The sequence below is a fragment of the Botryllus schlosseri genome, chromosome 1 (assembly GCF_051294905.1).
Source record: "Botryllus schlosseri isolate E-star chromosome 1, Bs_hap1, whole genome shotgun sequence".
NCBI classification, from domain to species: Eukaryota; Metazoa; Chordata; class Ascidiacea; order Stolidobranchia; family Styelidae; genus Botryllus; species Botryllus schlosseri.
Window position 1 is genome coordinate 29,997,804 of NC_137236.1, and position 18,529 is coordinate 30,016,332.

General features: G+C 42.7%; 1 protein-coding gene across 14 annotated transcripts in view; it reads left to right on the top strand.

Moving 5' to 3' along the window:
- LOC145434715 (uncharacterized) overlaps positions 1 to 18,529 on the top strand; it is a 78,359-nt gene that overhangs the window by 44,372 nt on the left and 15,458 nt on the right. For 11 of the 14 annotated variants that reach the window (XM_080312039.1, XM_080312040.1, XM_080312038.1 and 8 more), the window contains 4 exons: positions 9,059 to 11,464; positions 13,368 to 13,442; positions 14,511 to 14,639; positions 16,179 to 16,324. In XM_080312039.1, coding sequence (XP_080168165.1) covers positions 9,059 to 11,464; positions 13,368 to 13,442; positions 14,511 to 14,639; positions 16,179 to 16,324 — 2,756 coding nt within the window. The remainder of the gene's footprint in view (positions 1 to 9,058; positions 11,465 to 13,367; positions 13,443 to 14,510; positions 14,640 to 16,178; positions 16,325 to 18,529) is intronic. The other 3 variants (XM_080312063.1, XM_080312070.1, XM_080312042.1) reach the window with 2 other exon arrangements.

An 18,529-nucleotide genomic window follows, 5' to 3' on the forward strand; every position in this document is an offset into this window, starting at 1 on the left:
TGAGCGCAGGCGGCAGCATATATGAGCACTGTAGGGTTGTTCAGATTTGAAAAATTGTCAGGAAACTTCGACCATTGTGATCCAAATGATGGTTTAGTACATAAAAACACTTTTATGAGCAATTTTGGTCATCTTCATCGTGATCTTCCTTTTCCTCAAAGCCCCCAAAGATCCCGAGGTCATTTCTCCTTACTACAGCTGATACACCAGAGTGTTTACGTTGACGTGGTGCTCTGTAGTGTTGACCGTGTAACCAGTTTGTAGCTTTTGTGATGTTATCAGTTGAAAACGGTTGTGCAGAAATAAGGAATTGCAAGGTAGTATATGTGTTTTCAAAATTGTACCTAAATGTTGTCTTATAAATATCAGATGTATCTCCGTTTTCCTGTTCAAAACCTGTCTATCGTGGTCATGGGAAGCATTTATTAGTTGCACGGGTGACACTGGTTTGTTATGGATCGTACTTCGAAGGAGCGCCGTTGGGTTGCAAAGTCGTGAACAAATGCAGAGATTTGCAGCTACTTTTTAAGCAGTAAATGTATTGAAAGGTGTATGATATGTAATGTCAGTAATATTTACCTCAATTTTAGTTTATCTGTAACATAACGAGTAATTCCATTTGATGGTAGATTGCAATTTAGTAGAAGAAGAATGCCTGACACAAAGCGTAGAAAGGTAGTGCCGGATTCACCAAGAACAAGATCGAAGTCTGGTTACTATTCGAGCGGACAGTCATCTGATTGTATCAGTCACTCCCAGTTTTAAAATATCTGCTATATCTGAAAGAAAACTGCCCCAAGACCACTAAAACGCAGGAATTTCTTCTTCAAACTGTTGTAAGAGGTTGCCAAACTTCATGCCGCTTGAACTTTATTCTCTTCAAATGAACATGTCAATTGTGATGAACTCGATAAGTTGGGGGACCTTGGACATTGCGACGCAGTTGCCGCCATCTCAGAAAAATGAAGACATCGCATTTTATGAGAACCAATAGTATTCTCGCAGTGCACGACTCGCAGGAAAACATGAGACCTTTGAAAGAAACCAGGCTGAGATCAGTGACGAACCTGTTTCAGCATCTGCGAGCATAAGTTCTAGTGATGCATTTGCTACATTAATGTCCTCATCGCCTGGGAAGGAACCCAGTACACCACCCTCTGATTATGATGCTGCAATGAAATATCCTTCATATATTGAACTTCAAGCTCCTAGAAACTTGTTAAGAAAGAAACATATTACTGATGAGCTGGACCGCCAAAAAATTGACTGATAACCAAGCAACTATGCTACTTAGTGCTTTCATGCAGGCATGCGGAGGGAATATTGATGCCTTTGTGCTATCCATATTAAGTATAAAAGAGACATATAAAGGCTAATCGCCGTAAGGTTCCACATGATATATTTGAGTCATACCAACAAGACCTACCCAATCATGCTGCTATACACTGGGATGGAAAGTTAACAGAAGACAGATTTGGAACAAACTATGAAGCATTGGCTGTGATATTGTCTTCTTATCCTCAGCATACAGATGGAAAATTACTTGGAATTCTCAACATCTTTTCAATGATAATACCAATTGTCGCAAGCCACGAAAATGTTATAACGTGCTGGATTATTTTTTGCCATAATTTGCTTCATGAAGTTTGATTATTCAAAATGTTCTTACCATAAATTCATTGAGTTTCAAAAACATACATTGCCTTCACTTGACTCTCTTGTTGTTACAAGAGCAAGCCTTGTATCATGAACTTGTTGGATTTTCACAATGTTGCTCAGTAGGTACCCTTGTCATATTCCACACTATGGCAACCTCTTAGACTCTTTGAACAGGACAGTCCTGCGTTTTGGTCGTCTTCGGGCAATAAGTGAACGGGAATATTGAGTAGTGGACTTGTCTCTTGTTCTTTGCAGGACAGGTACAACCCTTCTCCGCTTTGTTTCAGACATTCTTCAACTAAATTCCGGTCCTCAATCAAATTAGACAACTCAGTATTTTACAAATGAGCTGAAATTGTCCGGAGGCACTGGCATTGCACATTATATTCCTACTTGATAGATCTTTCACCAACGTTCACAAAATAAAAGCAACCTGGAAATGCAAGCAATTGTCTCATTCATATAGGCTGACTAGCTGTAGCAGTGGGCCTATAGAGATAACAACACATGTACCAGAAGGTCGCACTGGCATATGTAGTTCAATACGATTGCCAAAAAGATATATTACCATGATATTTATCACCTATAGACGGTCGTTTTCAACTGCAGACTTCACTAAAGGTGCAATCATCACCTCAGAGCGCTGCTTTACAATAAGAGCTAGGTAAAAAGTCAGGGGAATCCCCAATAATTAGGAGAATTGGCCCCTGATCTTTGAGGGCTTTGAGGAAAAGGAAGATCACGATGAAGATGACCAAAATTGCTCATAAAATTGTTTTTGTGTACTAAACCATCATTTGGATCACAATGGCCGAAGTTTCCGGACAATTTTTCAAATCTGAACAACCCTAATGAGCAGTCTTCACAACACATGTTGTGAGGCAAAACTTGTGAATTCGCTGTAGCGAGAATCAGGATATAACAACAATCCCCCCTTTTGGGATTTCGAAAAGTTCACAGGCCGAGTTCGGAGTAGCCAGGTGAGTTATAGTCCGCTAGGCGACTCAACATTCTCGGTAGCGTGTTGGAGGCATTCTCCTGTACGTGAGGCGTGTCGTCCTCCTCGTGTTGTAGAGGTTCGGCTGCAGGATAGTCCGTATTGTCAATGGTTTGTGTCATTTCGAAGTCCCAGTCATCATTGTATAAATTCCTTTGCTTGACCAATTGTTCATGACTTCTGTCACTTGGGTACGTTACAACTTTGACGTCGTTCATGTGACGGGTGGTGTGTCTCCCATCAATTAATTTTCGCAGTTTCACACCATCATCAAGCACAGCAACTACCTCGTACTCTTCTGGTCCAAAAATCGGTTCAAATTTCCTCTTGTTGTAGTTTCTGATTATGACGTAGTCACCTTTTTCAATGCTTGATGGTTGCCGACGGACTGAGCTATTTACGAATGTTTGACGGGTGATCTTAGTTTCTGTGTCTAGTTCTCTGGCCGCCATAACATCCTGCGTTGTCAAGATTTTCTCAGGGAATTCTTGTCGGTAGCCCCCGTGAAACATCAGGTTACCCGGGGATTGGCCGGTTGCGGCTTGTGGTGATGACCGGTAGCTGCTGAGTAGTTGATTTAAGGCTTCCTGTTTGTTTTGCCCCTGTTCATGACAGATCTTCATCGATTTTCCGAGAATTTTCATGAAGGTTTCAACTGGATTGGCTTGCGGATGGCGGGGGTAGGCAGTCTTGTGTTTAATACCGTACGACTCTGAGAATTCCTTGAATTCGAGTCCATTGAACGGTGGGCCGTTGTCAGTTTTATGCGATTCTGGCCGTCCATATTGTCTGTAGATGTCAATCATTGCGGGAATGACATATCTCGCTGCAGTACTTTTCAGTATTTTGGCATCGGGAAATCGAGTCATCATATCTTGAACCACCACAATGTGTCTGCCATCTGGCATTGGGCCAAAAAGATCGACACTGACTTGTTCCCAGGGGCGCTCGGGTGGTGTCAGGATCTTTTGCGGCTGTTTCGACCCTGGGTTGGTGAAGAGCTGGCACATCTTACATTGTTTCACCTTATTTTCAGCCATTTTGTTGAGGTTTGGCATCCAAAAATGTTCTCGGATACGGGCTTTCAGTATCGTTATACCCGGGTGATGGCCTTGGTGGGCCTTATCTATGGCTTTGCTCCACAGTGATTCAGGCAGTATGATTTTGTCCTGTTTCAGGACAAAGCCTTTTGACAGGGTGAGCTGATCCTGGAATTTGCGATAGGGCTGGAGAGTCGGCTCTGATTTGGGTATGTAACCCTTTCTGATGTATTTAGTGAGCTTGCGGAGCACTCGGTCATTTCTGGTTTCCTCCCGAATATTGTCCAAAGATATAGCTTCTGTGTATGGGCTATGGCGGAGCCAGAACACTGTGCGCTCGAGTTCATTAGCTTCATCCTGCCACGACGAGGGAACTTGATCCAGTGGCTGCGCATGGCGGGAGAGGTAGTCGGCTGGGTTATGTTTTCCTGCCTCCCATATGACCTCAAATGGGATATCTTGATGACGGAGTCTGATTCTATCCGTCCGGATCGATCCTTTTCGCGTGTTACTGAAGATGCTGACAAGAGGCTTATGGTCCGTTATGACATGTACTTGAGGACCGCCCACAATGAAATTGCGGAAGCGTCTGAGGCCGAAATCGATGGCGGTGGCCTCCAGGTCTAGCTGTGGGTAACGTTGTTCCTCTTGTCTTGTGGCTCGACTAGCAAACGTGATCGGTTTGCAGTCAGAAGAGCTGTCGCCTTGGGCAAGAATTGCTGATATTCCTGATACATGAGCATCCACAAAAATATACGTGCTCAGATGTGTGTCAAAGTAGCGCAGGAGAGCGTCTTCCTGCAGGCACTGTCGGAGGTCGTTGAATTCCTTCTTGCATTTGTCTGACCATCTGAACTCTTTGTGCTTCTTTGTGAGCTGGCGTAGGGCTGATGTCTTGCGAGATAACAGGGGTATGAATTCCCCAAATGATTGCACAAAGCACAAGAAAGACATGACTTCATCCTTTGATTTTGGTGGCGATGCGTGTCTGAGAGCGTCAATCTTGGCTGGATCGGGTTTCACCCCGTGCTTTGTTACAATCATCCCCCAGAATGGGATTTCTTTCTGCCTGAAGATGCATTTGTCAGGATTTAGAGTCATACCAGCGGCTTCGATTTTCCGGAGAGCTGCATAGAGGGATTCATCATGCTCTTCCTTGCTTTTCCCAGCAATTATGATGTCGTCATGGATGACATGGATACCTGACATGTTATTGAAGATAGGGATGAGAGCTTTGGTAAGCTCGCCGGAGGCGGGTTTCGCACCCATTGTAAGCCTTCGGTAACGCATCAGGCGGTGCCCTGCGTGGAACACTGTGAGTGTGCGGGATTCTTCGTCTAGTTCGAGCTGGTGGAAGGCAGACTTGAAGTCCAGCTTGCTGAAGGTTTTGCAACCTGAAAGTTTGGCTTTGATGTCTTCGACACGTGGGATGGGTATGTTGGTTGGCTTGATGCACTTGTTTACTTCTCGCATGTCAACAGTGACCCGAATGTTGCCGTCATCCTTTGGAGTGAGGACTACGTTTGAGACCCATGGCGCCGGGCCGTGATGCTCCTCAATAATTCCGTCTTTTTCCATTTGATTAATGGCATTGTCGAATTTTGAGCGCAGGTGATGCGGAATCGGGCGTGAGCTTTGTGCAACAGGCGGAACTTTCTTATCGGTGTAAAAGTGTACCTTGTGGCCCTTGAGAGTGCCTATCCCTCTGAAGATGCTGGGATACCGATCGACAATATCCGACGTGAACTGATTCTTAGAAAGGGCGCGAATTGCCTTCTCGTTAGAGGATTGTTTCGGAGGATGGAACTTGATGATTCCGAGTTCCTCGCAGAGTTTCCCACTTAGTAACGTCTCGACTTCCAGTGGTACTATGTAGAAGCGTGTCAAGCAACTGTGGTCGTTGTAGGTGACGAACCCTTTGTAGTAGCCAACGCATTTTATTGGCTTAGAACCAAATGGCCGAATCCTCGTTTTGGTTTTGCGTAGCGTCAGTCCTAGCTTCTCGGCTTTCCTTTCTGACATGACATTCAGGTCGGCGCCTGTGTCGGCAAAGCCAGTCAGTCGTTTTTCAGCCACAATGACCTTGACTGTGTATTTTGGTTTTGAGATGCGCCGAATAACAGCCCAGTTGTGCGGATTTGCTGGCTGGAGGGCTGACTGTTTTCTACGCGCTTTGTGACGAGAGTCTCTTGGAGGCATTCTCTTTTTATTCTGCACTTTGTGAACCCGTTTTGATTTGGGTGGTTTGCTGCGAAGATATTGATCAGGCTTCTTTAACATTTTCTTGTGTTCCGGTTGAGGCTGACGGTGCAATCTCCGGACACGTCTTTGCCTGGGTGGTGCTTGTGACTCTGAGTCACTGCTAGAGGCGGAACTTTCTCTCGATGAGATCGATTTGCGTCTAGGCTCGATAGAGCTTCGATGGCTCTCTTCGGGGTCATGCTGTACGCGTTTCGTAGATCTGCAGGCCTTGGACCCCTTGAAATGGCCGTTGCGCCCGCATGCGAAGCATTCACGATCGGTTGCTCGACAATCTTGTTCCCCGTGGCATGATGGATCTGAGCATGTTCTGCATGATCCGGATGTGCGTGCCGGTTTCTTCCGGCTTTTGCTGTACTTCTTGGGCTTGACCCGCGAGATTTTCTCGCTGTCGTCGCTGTGCTCTGACTGAATTTTCTGCGCTGTGTGGGCTGCTGCTTCCATTCTACGCCCATTTTCTACGAGTTCCCGCAGTTTCCATTGGCTTTTGAGGGCGCTTTTACGGATATCATTGTGTACGGTACCCACGATTATTTGATCACGAATCATGACATCTATGACATCGCAATTGGCATTAGCACAGCTAAATTTGCATGACATCGCCTCTTTGCGGAGACGATGGACGAAATTGTCAAAGCTCTCACCTTGTTCCTGGTGAAGTCGATGAAACTGATAGTTTGCTAAGGTATAGTTGCGAGTTGTCTCATACCTTTCCTGCATTTTTATTACGAAGTCCTTGAATTGAAGATTGGCCCGTTCATTTGCAGGGACCGTGGATTCATAGTCCTTTTGAAAGCTTCGAGATGAGAATTTGCCGAGGAAAAGCTTGCGCATGTTGATTTCAACCCACTTAGCCTTGTCCTCTGCGTCGGTAGGTGGGTCGGCGGCGATGGCATCGTATTCATAACGGAACCTACTCACGAAGTCGCAGAAGGCGTCATGAGCGTTATTACGATGTAATTCAGGGTCGAATTCGCCAATGGACCCTTTCATTACGTAATTGGCTTGCATTTTTCGTAGTCAGGATTATAGGAGCGAGGATTAGAGTAGATACACGCGGCTGCTTCTGATCGATGATAATCCGTGTTTTTCACTCGTCGCCAATAATAAGTCTCGTCCTCTGATGCTGATGAGAGATTTCAGACAGACTATTCCAGCAGAAGATTTATTAGATTAAAGCTAATAATCCTAACTACATCTGAGGAAAGAAGCAATGCGAGAAAGCAACATTACTGCACTACTGTGAGCGCAGGCGGCAGCATATATGAGCAGTCTTCACAACACATGTTGTGAGGCAAAACTTGTGAATTCGCTGTAGCGAGAATCAGGATATAACACATATCCTCCTGTAATAGTCACAGTTTCACAAATAGATTTTAATTTTCGGACTGAAATGTGTCTGATACTTAGTGCAGAGGTGTGGGTGGATTTCCCTTATTTTTGTTAACTATAAAAATTCGAATTTCTATACATTGGGAACTTTATGCTGCAATAAGATTAATGAAATGTATCTGTAGATTGAGTTGAAGAATTTTAATCTGAACCTTGGTATCCGTGATTTGTATTCTTTTATTTATGCATTGCTGTGCATTTAAGCCTATACTAGTGTCTCTGGTGGTGTTTCCCGCAAAATAGTCGTTTTCACACTTATAAATCCCAATTATCGCCAATACGTTGATCATCACCAGTCTAATCACAACTGGTCATAGCGAGTATGACTCAATCTTAATCCATAGTGTGAGGGTGGATTGATTGTTTTGCATTGACGACAATTTCCTGTGTTTGACTTTAAAAACCAAGCGTTGTTGTTGCATTTATGATGTGAGTAGGCATTGGGAAGTTAGTGACGTAACATTATCATGGGTACTAATGCTTCGTATTCAAGCAACCCGTCATTCATTATTATATATATTGGGAATTTGGGAAGTGGCGGTCTAACTTTTGTAGACAGGACAGTAGTGCTTCGATGCAGTCTTGTGTTGGCAAAAAGGAAACATTTACTTTGATGGTATCGTTGTGTTGATTTGAATCATTTCAGATAATAATTCATATAGTGTTGATAAGGTATGAGATTCGAGTCTGTTACCAATGGTGAGCCACCATGGTCAGCAATGTCCACCCCTACCCAGGAAACAATAGGAATTGTTATGCAATTACTCTACACGAGACACACTATTGATGTCGGTTTGATTTTAATGGACGGCATGTCTCTTAGGCTATACTTACAGTAGAATTAAACTTATCACGCTAATAAAATAGTAGGCTATTATGTATTTAGATACAAATTTCGCTTTTTCTAAAATTCCTGAGGAAAAGGCAGGCGTTTTAAGGCATTTTATAAGTGCGTCCGCTATGCGAATAAATAAATTTGCAATAAGGAAGGAGATAAGATGGAATATTCGAGATGATGGCGAAAATGAAAAAAAAATGCCTTTTTGTGTAGGCCTTTCCAATGTATGCTAATTAGGAAACTTTAAACTAGCTACTATGAGATCCGTGAATCGATTAATAGTTCTGTAGTCGGTCTATGCTAATTGCCATGTTTCTATACTGGTTTTGAATAGTTTCTCGGAGGTACAAAACTTCAATACACAATTGAATATTTTATACATATTGAAATGAACCCGAATATCTTCGGCTGACATTTGTCATGGGTCAGCGTGAGCAACTAGCAGAGAATTGGAAAGCTCGTTGTATATCAACAATCGTATCACAAAATATGACGTCACCAGCATGAATTTCGAATAAGATAGTGTTCAATGTAGGCCTACTATTTTTATATGGTACGCAAACTCCTTTTGTTGACACAGCCTTGGCTGGGGTTGACTGGCGGGCTCATTTCAATATGAATATACTATTCAATTGTATACTGGGTTTGTACACGCCAAAGTGCGCACTGTGATTATCTTCAATTTGGAAATTTCTAAATGCCGCGAGCAGAACACAGGTTGATGCTAAGCTGTATTGTATGGCTGATTTTTCGCCAGTTTCATCTTAGTATGCCTGGGCGGCCGCCTCAATGTGTGAAAGCGTATTTAAGAAACAAATCCAAGATTCTTATTACGAGCTGCGAACTGACGTGGACGTTGCCTTTATGTCACAGAATTATTTAACGGTGAATTGTACCGAGACCGACCAGGGCTGCGACACGCCATTTTCTCCGCGTAGACACATGACGCGCCGTCCCGATGACGCGTGCCAGCCGCTGGGCGAAGATTTTGAGTCCTGGTTCGACCAGCTGGACGGATTTTCCCCCAGATTCGGCCTGGACGCGATCAGGAAGAGAAGACCCAAGCGTGAAACGCCCCCATATCCTGAACACTATGTGCCATCCGAGGATGGCTCACAGAAAACTGATACAGATAAGGAATCGTTCACAAAGTCTGATGCAGACACTGTTTTTAGCTATAGTGACGACAAAAAATCAGTCCCGTCAGTCGAAATTAGTAATTCCAACGGAAATCACACACGAGTTACACCCGAACTTACACCAACTCGATTACATAACAGAAGTAAAGATGTTGTCAATGGTGGTTTCTCTCCGAGAATGGGGCTTAGCTCGCCCAGGAAGTCCCCACCTCCTTACCCCGAAAGCTACGTGCCTTCAGACAGCGAATCGGCCACACTCACGCCAAGATCAAGGCAAGAAACTCCTGCAAACGGTATTACAACGAAACGGGCTCTTCCGAAAGGCAAAATCTTTGAGAAAATACAGCAGTTTGAAAGGAATATCGTACCCTGCGATCGACACGATGAACCCCATATCGCAAAAAACAAATCGCCGATTAGCGAGAATCATGGCGCACGTTCTGGTAGTAACATAGCAGTGCCTAGTGCGGATCTTTTAAAACAAAAATCGGATACACAAAAGGGAGGTGCAGGAACGCAAAATTCTGACACAATCCGATATTCCAGGCCAGGATATTCCAAATCGCGAAAATCAGATGAAGAATTCAATTCTGAGGCTCGTTCCTTGGATTTTGATGCCGTCCAATCTATGAGTTCGAGAAAATCTTACGAAAAATCAAATTCAAAGCCTCGAAAGGTCGATTCTGACGCCTTTCAATCTTCGAGGTCCACAAAATCCGACTTCATATCAAGTCTGAGGTCCGAAGATTCAGAATCGCGAAAATCTGACCACAAATCGAGTCCCTCACCTTCCAGCGCTGAACCCCATTTTCCCATTGCAGACAATTCGAATCACACCAAGTCCATACATGCAGCAACCAAGAGAGAAAAACCTACAGCCACCAAATATCTCGACTCTATAACCACAGGCAGCGTTCACGAAGACGACCTATCCTACTTTGAAAACTGCAGCGAATCCATATTCCAGTACGAATTGTCAGACACCTCCACCGAGCAGGACTCTGATTCTCAAGCAGACTTAGAAATTTCGAACAATATCGCTGAACACAGCTTGAAACACACAGAACCAAACTTTAACGTCACTGTAAACAACGCAGTAAACCTACTTCAGGTAGAGTATGAGAAACCGTTCAGCGATGTCACTAGCGAATATCACACCGACGTTAACGATGCTCAATCTAGTGATAATGACACTGTGATTGAGGAAGACCACACAGACTATCTCCGAGAATACGTTGAGGAAACTTTGGTCAGCGATTACGAAATGCTGGATCTCGATAATTTAAGCGAAATCGACCGTGAAGACACAGAAAGCTCGGAAATTAAGTTGGAATATGACGAAAGACTCTTCGATACAGACACTGAAGCGGATTCTTTTGTGACCTCTCACGAATCTCAAAGCCGCCACGGCGATTATAACAATGTTAATCACGTCAATGATAACACGGCTGATTCAAAGAACATAACAAGAAATTTCAAATCAACAAGTGACCAAAGTTATACTACCGAGTCTTACTCTAATTTATCAGGTGACGATGAAGATATGAATAGTGACCCCGGTACGGGTGAAATATGGGAAAGGTGTCAGGTCAGGGCCAATCCATGGGTCGTGACCCAGGCTGAGGATAAAAGCCCGGAACACAAACGCGCAAAATCCGATTCTGCTTTGCGGTTTTCCAAGTCAAACCCATTTGAACCTGTTGAGGATGAATTTTTGACAGCTACCGAAGCCAGGGTGCTCAACGTGCTGAAAACGTCGCGGCTTTTTATACGGTCCGGCAATCGAAGAGACCCGGCCCTGCGTCGTAGCTTCTGGCGGGAATACAAGCGTGACAGGCGTAAGAAACCAGAATCTTTCAGAAGCCCTTTGAAATTTTGCGAACTAAAAGACAAACAGGATCAAGTCCCTGAAATGTCACCTTCGAAAAGGTTGGTGACAAGTTCCTCGATGATATTGTCTGACCAGTCCTCAGACAGTCAGCATGGAGATGGGTTAAAGGTAAAGTCCAGTCTGAAAGTTACACGCGACACAGAATACCTGTCTTTAAGCTTCGTGGAGAAGGCGATTTTAAAGTCCGATGTCACGCAAGTGCCCAAAGTATCAGTTAAGGAACGTGTAAAGGTGTGGGATGGCGGGCATGTAGGTGGAGCTGGTCTGCCGTGGCGTTGGCTTGGTAGTTTGCTGTCTGGTTTGGTTTGTTCTGTAGGAGAGTGACGTTTGACTTGGTTTTATTTGTGTTTCTGTAGTCTCCAAAACTTTGAGGTAGAGTCTGGTGTTGGTATGACAATTAACAAAATGACTCGACTTGACTTGTTGTATCGGAAGTGTGTAGTTACTCTGAATATTCACAATAATTATCAAGTCAATCTGTAAAATATAGTGTGATATTTTAAACCTCGGTTTGTTGTATCTACGCATCCAAAAAGATATTCACATAATGACAGTTCTGTCAAGTAGGATTAGTCATACAGCCTTGCAGTGGTCACTAAGTATTTGGAGTAGTCATAGTCAATTATGTTTAGACTTGTCACTGATATCATTGGTACTGAATCATTAAGGGCGTTACTTCAGTTGTGCTCTGCAGCAAATGGCAAGGCCCAACTTGTAACAATTCTTGAAACATATTGTAATCCGAGCTATGCAGTCCCAGTTTCATTAATCGTGATTGTGATTGAGGATTTTGCTTTAATAGCTTTGGAAAGATCTCGTTTGCCTGCTTAGGATTAGCTTCTCAATAATCCGATTGAAATCTGGATGAAAATTATGGGCAAATGCTAGCCGTTCGCTCGGAGAATAACGTGCATAAGATGCGTAGGCTGAGAGATTGGCTATTCGGAATGGTAGACCGAAACTGTCTTGCTGAATTGTAGCATGATAAGCGTGTTTCATTGTTTACCGCGGATGCCCAATTCGCAATCCCGATTTTTCCCTGTAATAAATGGCTTTTGTGAGAATAGAATTATAATGTTGTCTGAAAATATTTAGTAGTCAATGAATCTATGGCGTGTTGCGTTAAGCTAGCCTATATTTGAAAGTGGGGCTTATTGTAGTTTCATTAGTTCAGCAGCTTATGATGAAGGTTTGTTATTATCTAAGTGATTTCAAGTGCATATTGTAACCATTGTAAAATTGGCTTCTCTTATCATGGACTGTAATGTCTTTGACTATATGAGCTGACACTATCTGAGAATAGGGATATTTTGATCATGCACACCAGAGATCTTGGTTTTACGGCGATATCAATTGAATATACAGTACAGTACATACGACATATCAATTTGAGACCAACGCAGAATAAACGCTTGATTGACATTCCGATGCGAGGTGTGATTTGAGAAAAGAACCAGGTGGCAAGTGATCTGATCTCCGTGCCCCCCCCCGGGCTGTTTACACTGCACAGGATCTTGTTATTACCTTTGAATTACGCAGCAGATTATCTCGAATTGGAACACAATCACATATGTATCCGATTTGAACAAGAGACATTTGTCCTTGTGCGTGTCTTACATTGTGGCAGAAAAGCTGAGATTTTGAGATGCGCTGGAAACATGTATGTGATATTTTGTGACAAATTAATGTGTTTTAACTGCAGTTGGTTTGGAATTTTAGTGGTTTTTAAAGAGAAAAGGCTGTATTCTGTAATTGCAGTATGTTTGTGATTGTGACTATTACTAACCCTTTTCTCTGAAATGATTTTTCTGTATGCATTACAGGAGTGCCTTCGTTCATGAGTGAAATTTGAATTGGCGGTAATCATAATTATACTTTCTCTTCGTGACGTTTGTATTTTGTGCCGCTTTGAACACACACTAATCATAACCCGTTTGAGATCCGATTTTGTGAGATTTTCTTGCAGTTCTGACTTATTGTATAAAAATGATGCTTGTAATATGATGTTATGAATTGAATGCTTTAACGGAAGTAGTAAGCATGGGTCATGCGTATTTTGTAGCGTTTAACAATAGTTGCGTGCTAACGGAATGCTCTTTTAGAAGTGCTACTGTGATTAGGTTTTTGTATTGATCGAATTTTATCCTTACAGTTGGAGGCTGACGATAATCTCCATGATTTGTCGACGGACACTCAAGACACCTCTGAACTACCGTCACATATACAAGTAAGTAACAGTATTTGCCTGATTATGAACTTGATGTGTAAACTGCTATTTGGGTTATTTAAATGCAGTGCAGTAACAGTTTTGATTGGTCAAAGTGTGACTCGAATGGGAGTAGTAGCAATCGTGCTCTGTATTCTTACACTAGTTTTTCTGGTTCCTTGTGAGGATTGCACGTATTAAAATTTCTACGGAGAATAAGGGATTTTAGCAATGTTGTTGTCACGAACAATGATTCGAGTATTCAAATCGAGTAGCCTATAATTGCAATGATTCCAGTGGAATAGTCCAAGACTAATATTTCAAGTACTGCGATTATACACTTATCTTCACTAAGAGTTGAATCTGCATCATGAATTATAGTTTTGATATCATTTACTGCCACGTAAGCCTTGAAACCACAATTGGTTGTAGGCCTATCTCAGCATACGAAACTCGCTACTCGCGTTATTGCAGGGTTGTAACCAAGTCAAAAGGTTCCGAGTCACTAGTCAATCTCACTTTAATAGTTTTGACTCGAGGCAAGTTGAGTCATTTTTGATTCACCACCGAGTCATAGTGTTTTGACATGAGTCCGAGTCCAAGTCATTGTGTACACTGTTCAATTTTGAGTTCAATGTGGTTCAACCCACTTGTTCGAGTGATATAGAATGGCTCGCATTTATAATATCGTAATTTTTCTCAGCCCTAACAGTTTTTGTGCTCTATTTTCCGAGTATCAGGACTGATAGACGAAATACCAATAATGTGGTGACTTTACTATTTTTCGTAGTTACAATGAAATGCTTGTCTTGGCCGTCCTAATCTCGAGTCGTGCACAATGACTCGAGTATAAGTCGAGTCAAGACACAAATTGAGCGCTGTATTCAGAATCCGCAGCCGTAACTGTAGCATAGCAAGCGAACATGATATTCGGGTTCAATCCTTGTGCGAAACGATTGTTGATATAGAATGCTCCTATCATTTCTCTGCTAGTTGCTGACGAGTGTCAGCCGGTAATATTAGGGTTTATTTCAATATGAGTATACTGTTCAATCCTTGCGGAAGTGTCGACATTTCTCTGTCCGCCAGGTTTACGACCTCAAAGACGAAGGTCCCGATGTCCAGAGCGGCTCGTCCGATGAATACCGGGGAAAAATACAAGAGCTGATGCTCATCAGAGAAGTGAACGACGCCGAAGTCGCAGACCTCAAAGAAAAGGTTCGTTATTTTTCAAAATTTTAATCGCGTATGAACGTGTTCTTTTTCTGGCCGTGGCTTGATTTCCATCATAGAGACGTGCCATTCTTTCTTTTCCTGACAGTTGAATAGTGACTGTAGTGGTACGACGTCATGTGTAGTTCTATCTCCAATATGTTAAGCAATTGGTACCGTATCATGATGTTGCCTTTCGACCAGGGTTGTAACTAGGGCTGGGCAAAATCGAGTACCTGGGTGATTCGATTCTGAATCACGTAAAATGCTTCGAGTCGAGTCGAGTATTCGAGTATCACTCATTATGACGTCACAACCGAATGTACTATGTCAAAGTTCAAATATGTACCTTTTATGCCCCCACGAAGAACATAATGCCTCTTATCCGTCACATTAAAGATACTTTGGTATTTTTTCGACCATCCCGATTTCATTGCACTTCTTGACAATGTGGTGGGATGATCATGACTTCGGAAGTGTGTTATTGCCAGTAATGTCCCTAGCTTTGTACTGTCTCGTATGCTGCGATACCGCCAATCAAGGTTTTAAGGCTTCCTCATTGCAAAATAGTATCAAAACTATAACTCCCGTTAGTAAATTAACTTTCAGTTGCGCGGAGCGTATAATTTCAGTACTCGAAAAAATCGTCTTTTACTACTCGACTCGAATCATCAAAATTAATACTCGATTCAGATTCGAGTACTCGAATCATTGTGCCCAGCCCTAGTTGTAACCAAGTCACAAGGTTCTGAGTCACAAGTCAATCTCACTTTTATAATTTTGACTCGAGTCAAGTCGAGTCATTTTCAATTCACCACCGAGTCAAGTCCGAGTCATAGTGGTATTACTCGAGTCCGAGTCCAAAGCATTGTGTTGACTGTTCAGTTTCGAGTTGAATTCTTGTTAAACCCACTTTTTACCACTCTGCTTCACGTTCATAATATACTAATTTTCATCACTTAACCGTTTCTGATCGCATTTTTAAGTACCAGTACTAATAGACGAAATACCAATAGCGTGGTGACTTCAATATTCTTCAAAAATACAATGCAATGTCGGTCTTGGAGATTGACTCATGTTAAGTCATTTTCCATATTCTGAGAAACTGACTCGAGTCAAATCAAGTCACCAAATAATCGCGACTCGAGTCATTACAACCCTGGTTTCCGCCGAACAATGCAATGACACTCTACGAAGTGAAGCTTGCATTTCTGAACTGGTTTCTCAATGTATACGCATTACACTGTTTTCGTTTTGTGTGACAATCATATTTTAACTGTTTTGTTCTCTTAACGCTGTTGTTAACGCACAGTTCATTTTATGAACCAGTATTAGATGTGTACATGTTTCTTTTGTGACATAGAAAAATATATAGGGTTCGCGAAGGCTTGTAGATTAGCGTAAGGACTTTCCTCAGGTTATTACCGGTTATGAACCGCTGATCCAGAGGATACTTTGTTACTGCTTTCCCGATAGAACCATCTGACATATAGGCCTAGGTATAATCTTCGCTTTGATTCTCTCACAATCTCGCAATAAATTCAGCTGGAAGAGCAAACGCGGGCCGTGCAAGAGCTTAAAAACGAACAGGAACTGATAAAGGAACAGCTGCACGAATCCAGGGAGCAGGCGGCCATCTTGGAAAAGAAATATGCAAAGGCCAAGAGGCTGATCAAAGAATTTCAGAATAGGTAACGCACATAGGGGGATTGGTAATCGGTTGAAATTATGCCCCCTTTGCAGTATGATTTAAGGGTACTAGAAAGTCGAAATTTAGAAAAAATATTAAAATTTTAATTTTTTTTTCTTGGATTAAAATATCAACATAGTACCTATACTCTTACCCAGGCGCGTAGCCAGAGGGGGGGTTTCGGGGGTCGGAACCCCCGACTTTTGAAACGCGAAACCCCTTCCATTTACGCGAAACCGCTCTCGATGCATTTCAATATTTCGTCGGTCGGTAGCACTAGCTAATTAGTAGCACGCTCTTGCGCAATGATATGACCGATACATATAATGGCTTTTTTCTCGCGTCTTCTCTCGTGTGCATAGTAGACGAGAGAGGGCTCTTTGCACGTGCGTCGTGCGTGCAAGGGAGACAAGGTCGTTATATCGTATAATAATGTAATCACAGTCACAGTCACAGTCACAAGTAGCTACAACTCGTCGAGTCGCTTTTCCGAACGCGCGTAATCAATATTAATAATATCGGATGTATTGCAGTGTTCACCTCACTGGTCACGCGTAATTCATAATTGTCGCGTGGTCCGCGATCTCATCAAATCTAGAACTCTATTAGGTCTATGCTTCAACAATTGGATGCTTAATCTCACGCATTCACCGATACACGGCAACGCAACTTTGATCTACAATTTGACGGCTTAATATCAACAAAGAGCAAAGAAATAGCAACAGGTTATCTGAAGAACACCGTATTCAAACGGCATTCTTCAATCTACGCTAACATTTTTTTGCTAAAATCCTTCAACACAGCCAAGCCAGACTTGCGCGCGGCCGGGCCTATTGCAGATGCGGTTCTTCAAGCCAGTAGAACTAGGCTTGTTAGAGACGTGATAAATCGGGCTAGCAACGATTGCATCCAGCACGGCAAAAACTAACGAGAATCGATCTCGCTGAGATGATTGCGAAATTAAGTCATCGATTGGCGCGCGCTCGGCAATCGTTGCTAGCCTGATATATCACGTCTCTAACAAGCCTAGTTCTAATGGCTTGAAGAAGCGCATCTGCAATAAGTCCGGTGCGAACTATACCATCGCCTGCACGATCGCATCTGCTTTGCCTGTCCCGCACCATATCATCGTTGGCTTACACAACAATCGCATCCGCAATATGCCTGATACGAAAGATATCATCGCTAGCCTAACGATCGCGTCTCAGGCCTAGCATGCTTTGGCTCCTATCTCTCGATGGATTGTATGCGGATTTGCGATTGTGATTAAAGAGTGACATCGCTAAACTGAATGACATCGAATGTCCGCAATCGACCTCAAACATGTACGTGCGAACTGCCGTACATACTTAATTGATTTTCGCTAATACTTGAACATAACCATAACCGTCGGAAGATGTGTGTCAATGCTTGAGTTATAAAAGTTGAGAAAGGTTTAAAATTGAACCACCTGAAATCGTTGCCATTATAGAACAGATTCCATAACAACTCGGACATTTTGACTTGTGCAAATCGTCGCCGAGGTTACGTAATATGCGTTGATATGCGCGTAATACGCGTTGAGAAAGCTCGCGTATTCAATTGTTCGCGAGAGATCAGGGACTCGCTAATTAAACAGCACTTCCGGACACGTTGGCAAGCGAGGCGATTGTGTCATCGTCATTTACGCATTACGCTAATGAATTGATGCTATAAAAATCGAAACCCCGCCCTCTTCATTTCAAACCCCTCCCATATTTTTCGGCTGGCTACGCGCCTGCTCTTACCTCACGGCCTTATCTTACCCAAAACATAACTAGAAACTTCATAATTCCGATTTTCATCAGCATCTGTTTAGTATGTCTTATTACTGGTAAAATGTTTGGTAACGTTTTTCTCCATTGTAAAATTTTGTTGAACAGCTTCATGGTAAATCAAAAATTTGTATGACATATATGTCGTATAGTATTCACTCTGGGTTTAGCTAACATCCAGACCTATGTTATGCTAAGAGTCGTTTGGCCTAGGTTTACCTGGAATTTGAAATTTTGAAATTTCAAAATGAAATTTCTCCAAGAGAGGTTTGGACATATTCCTTCAAATTTTAGCATAACACAGCACTGTCCTAGTACTTCCTGAAGAAAGCGTTGGATTGAAAAAAGGGCTTCAAATTTTGAGATTTTGCATTCCCCGTGTCGGTGCATTTTTTCTTCTTCAAATCCACAAT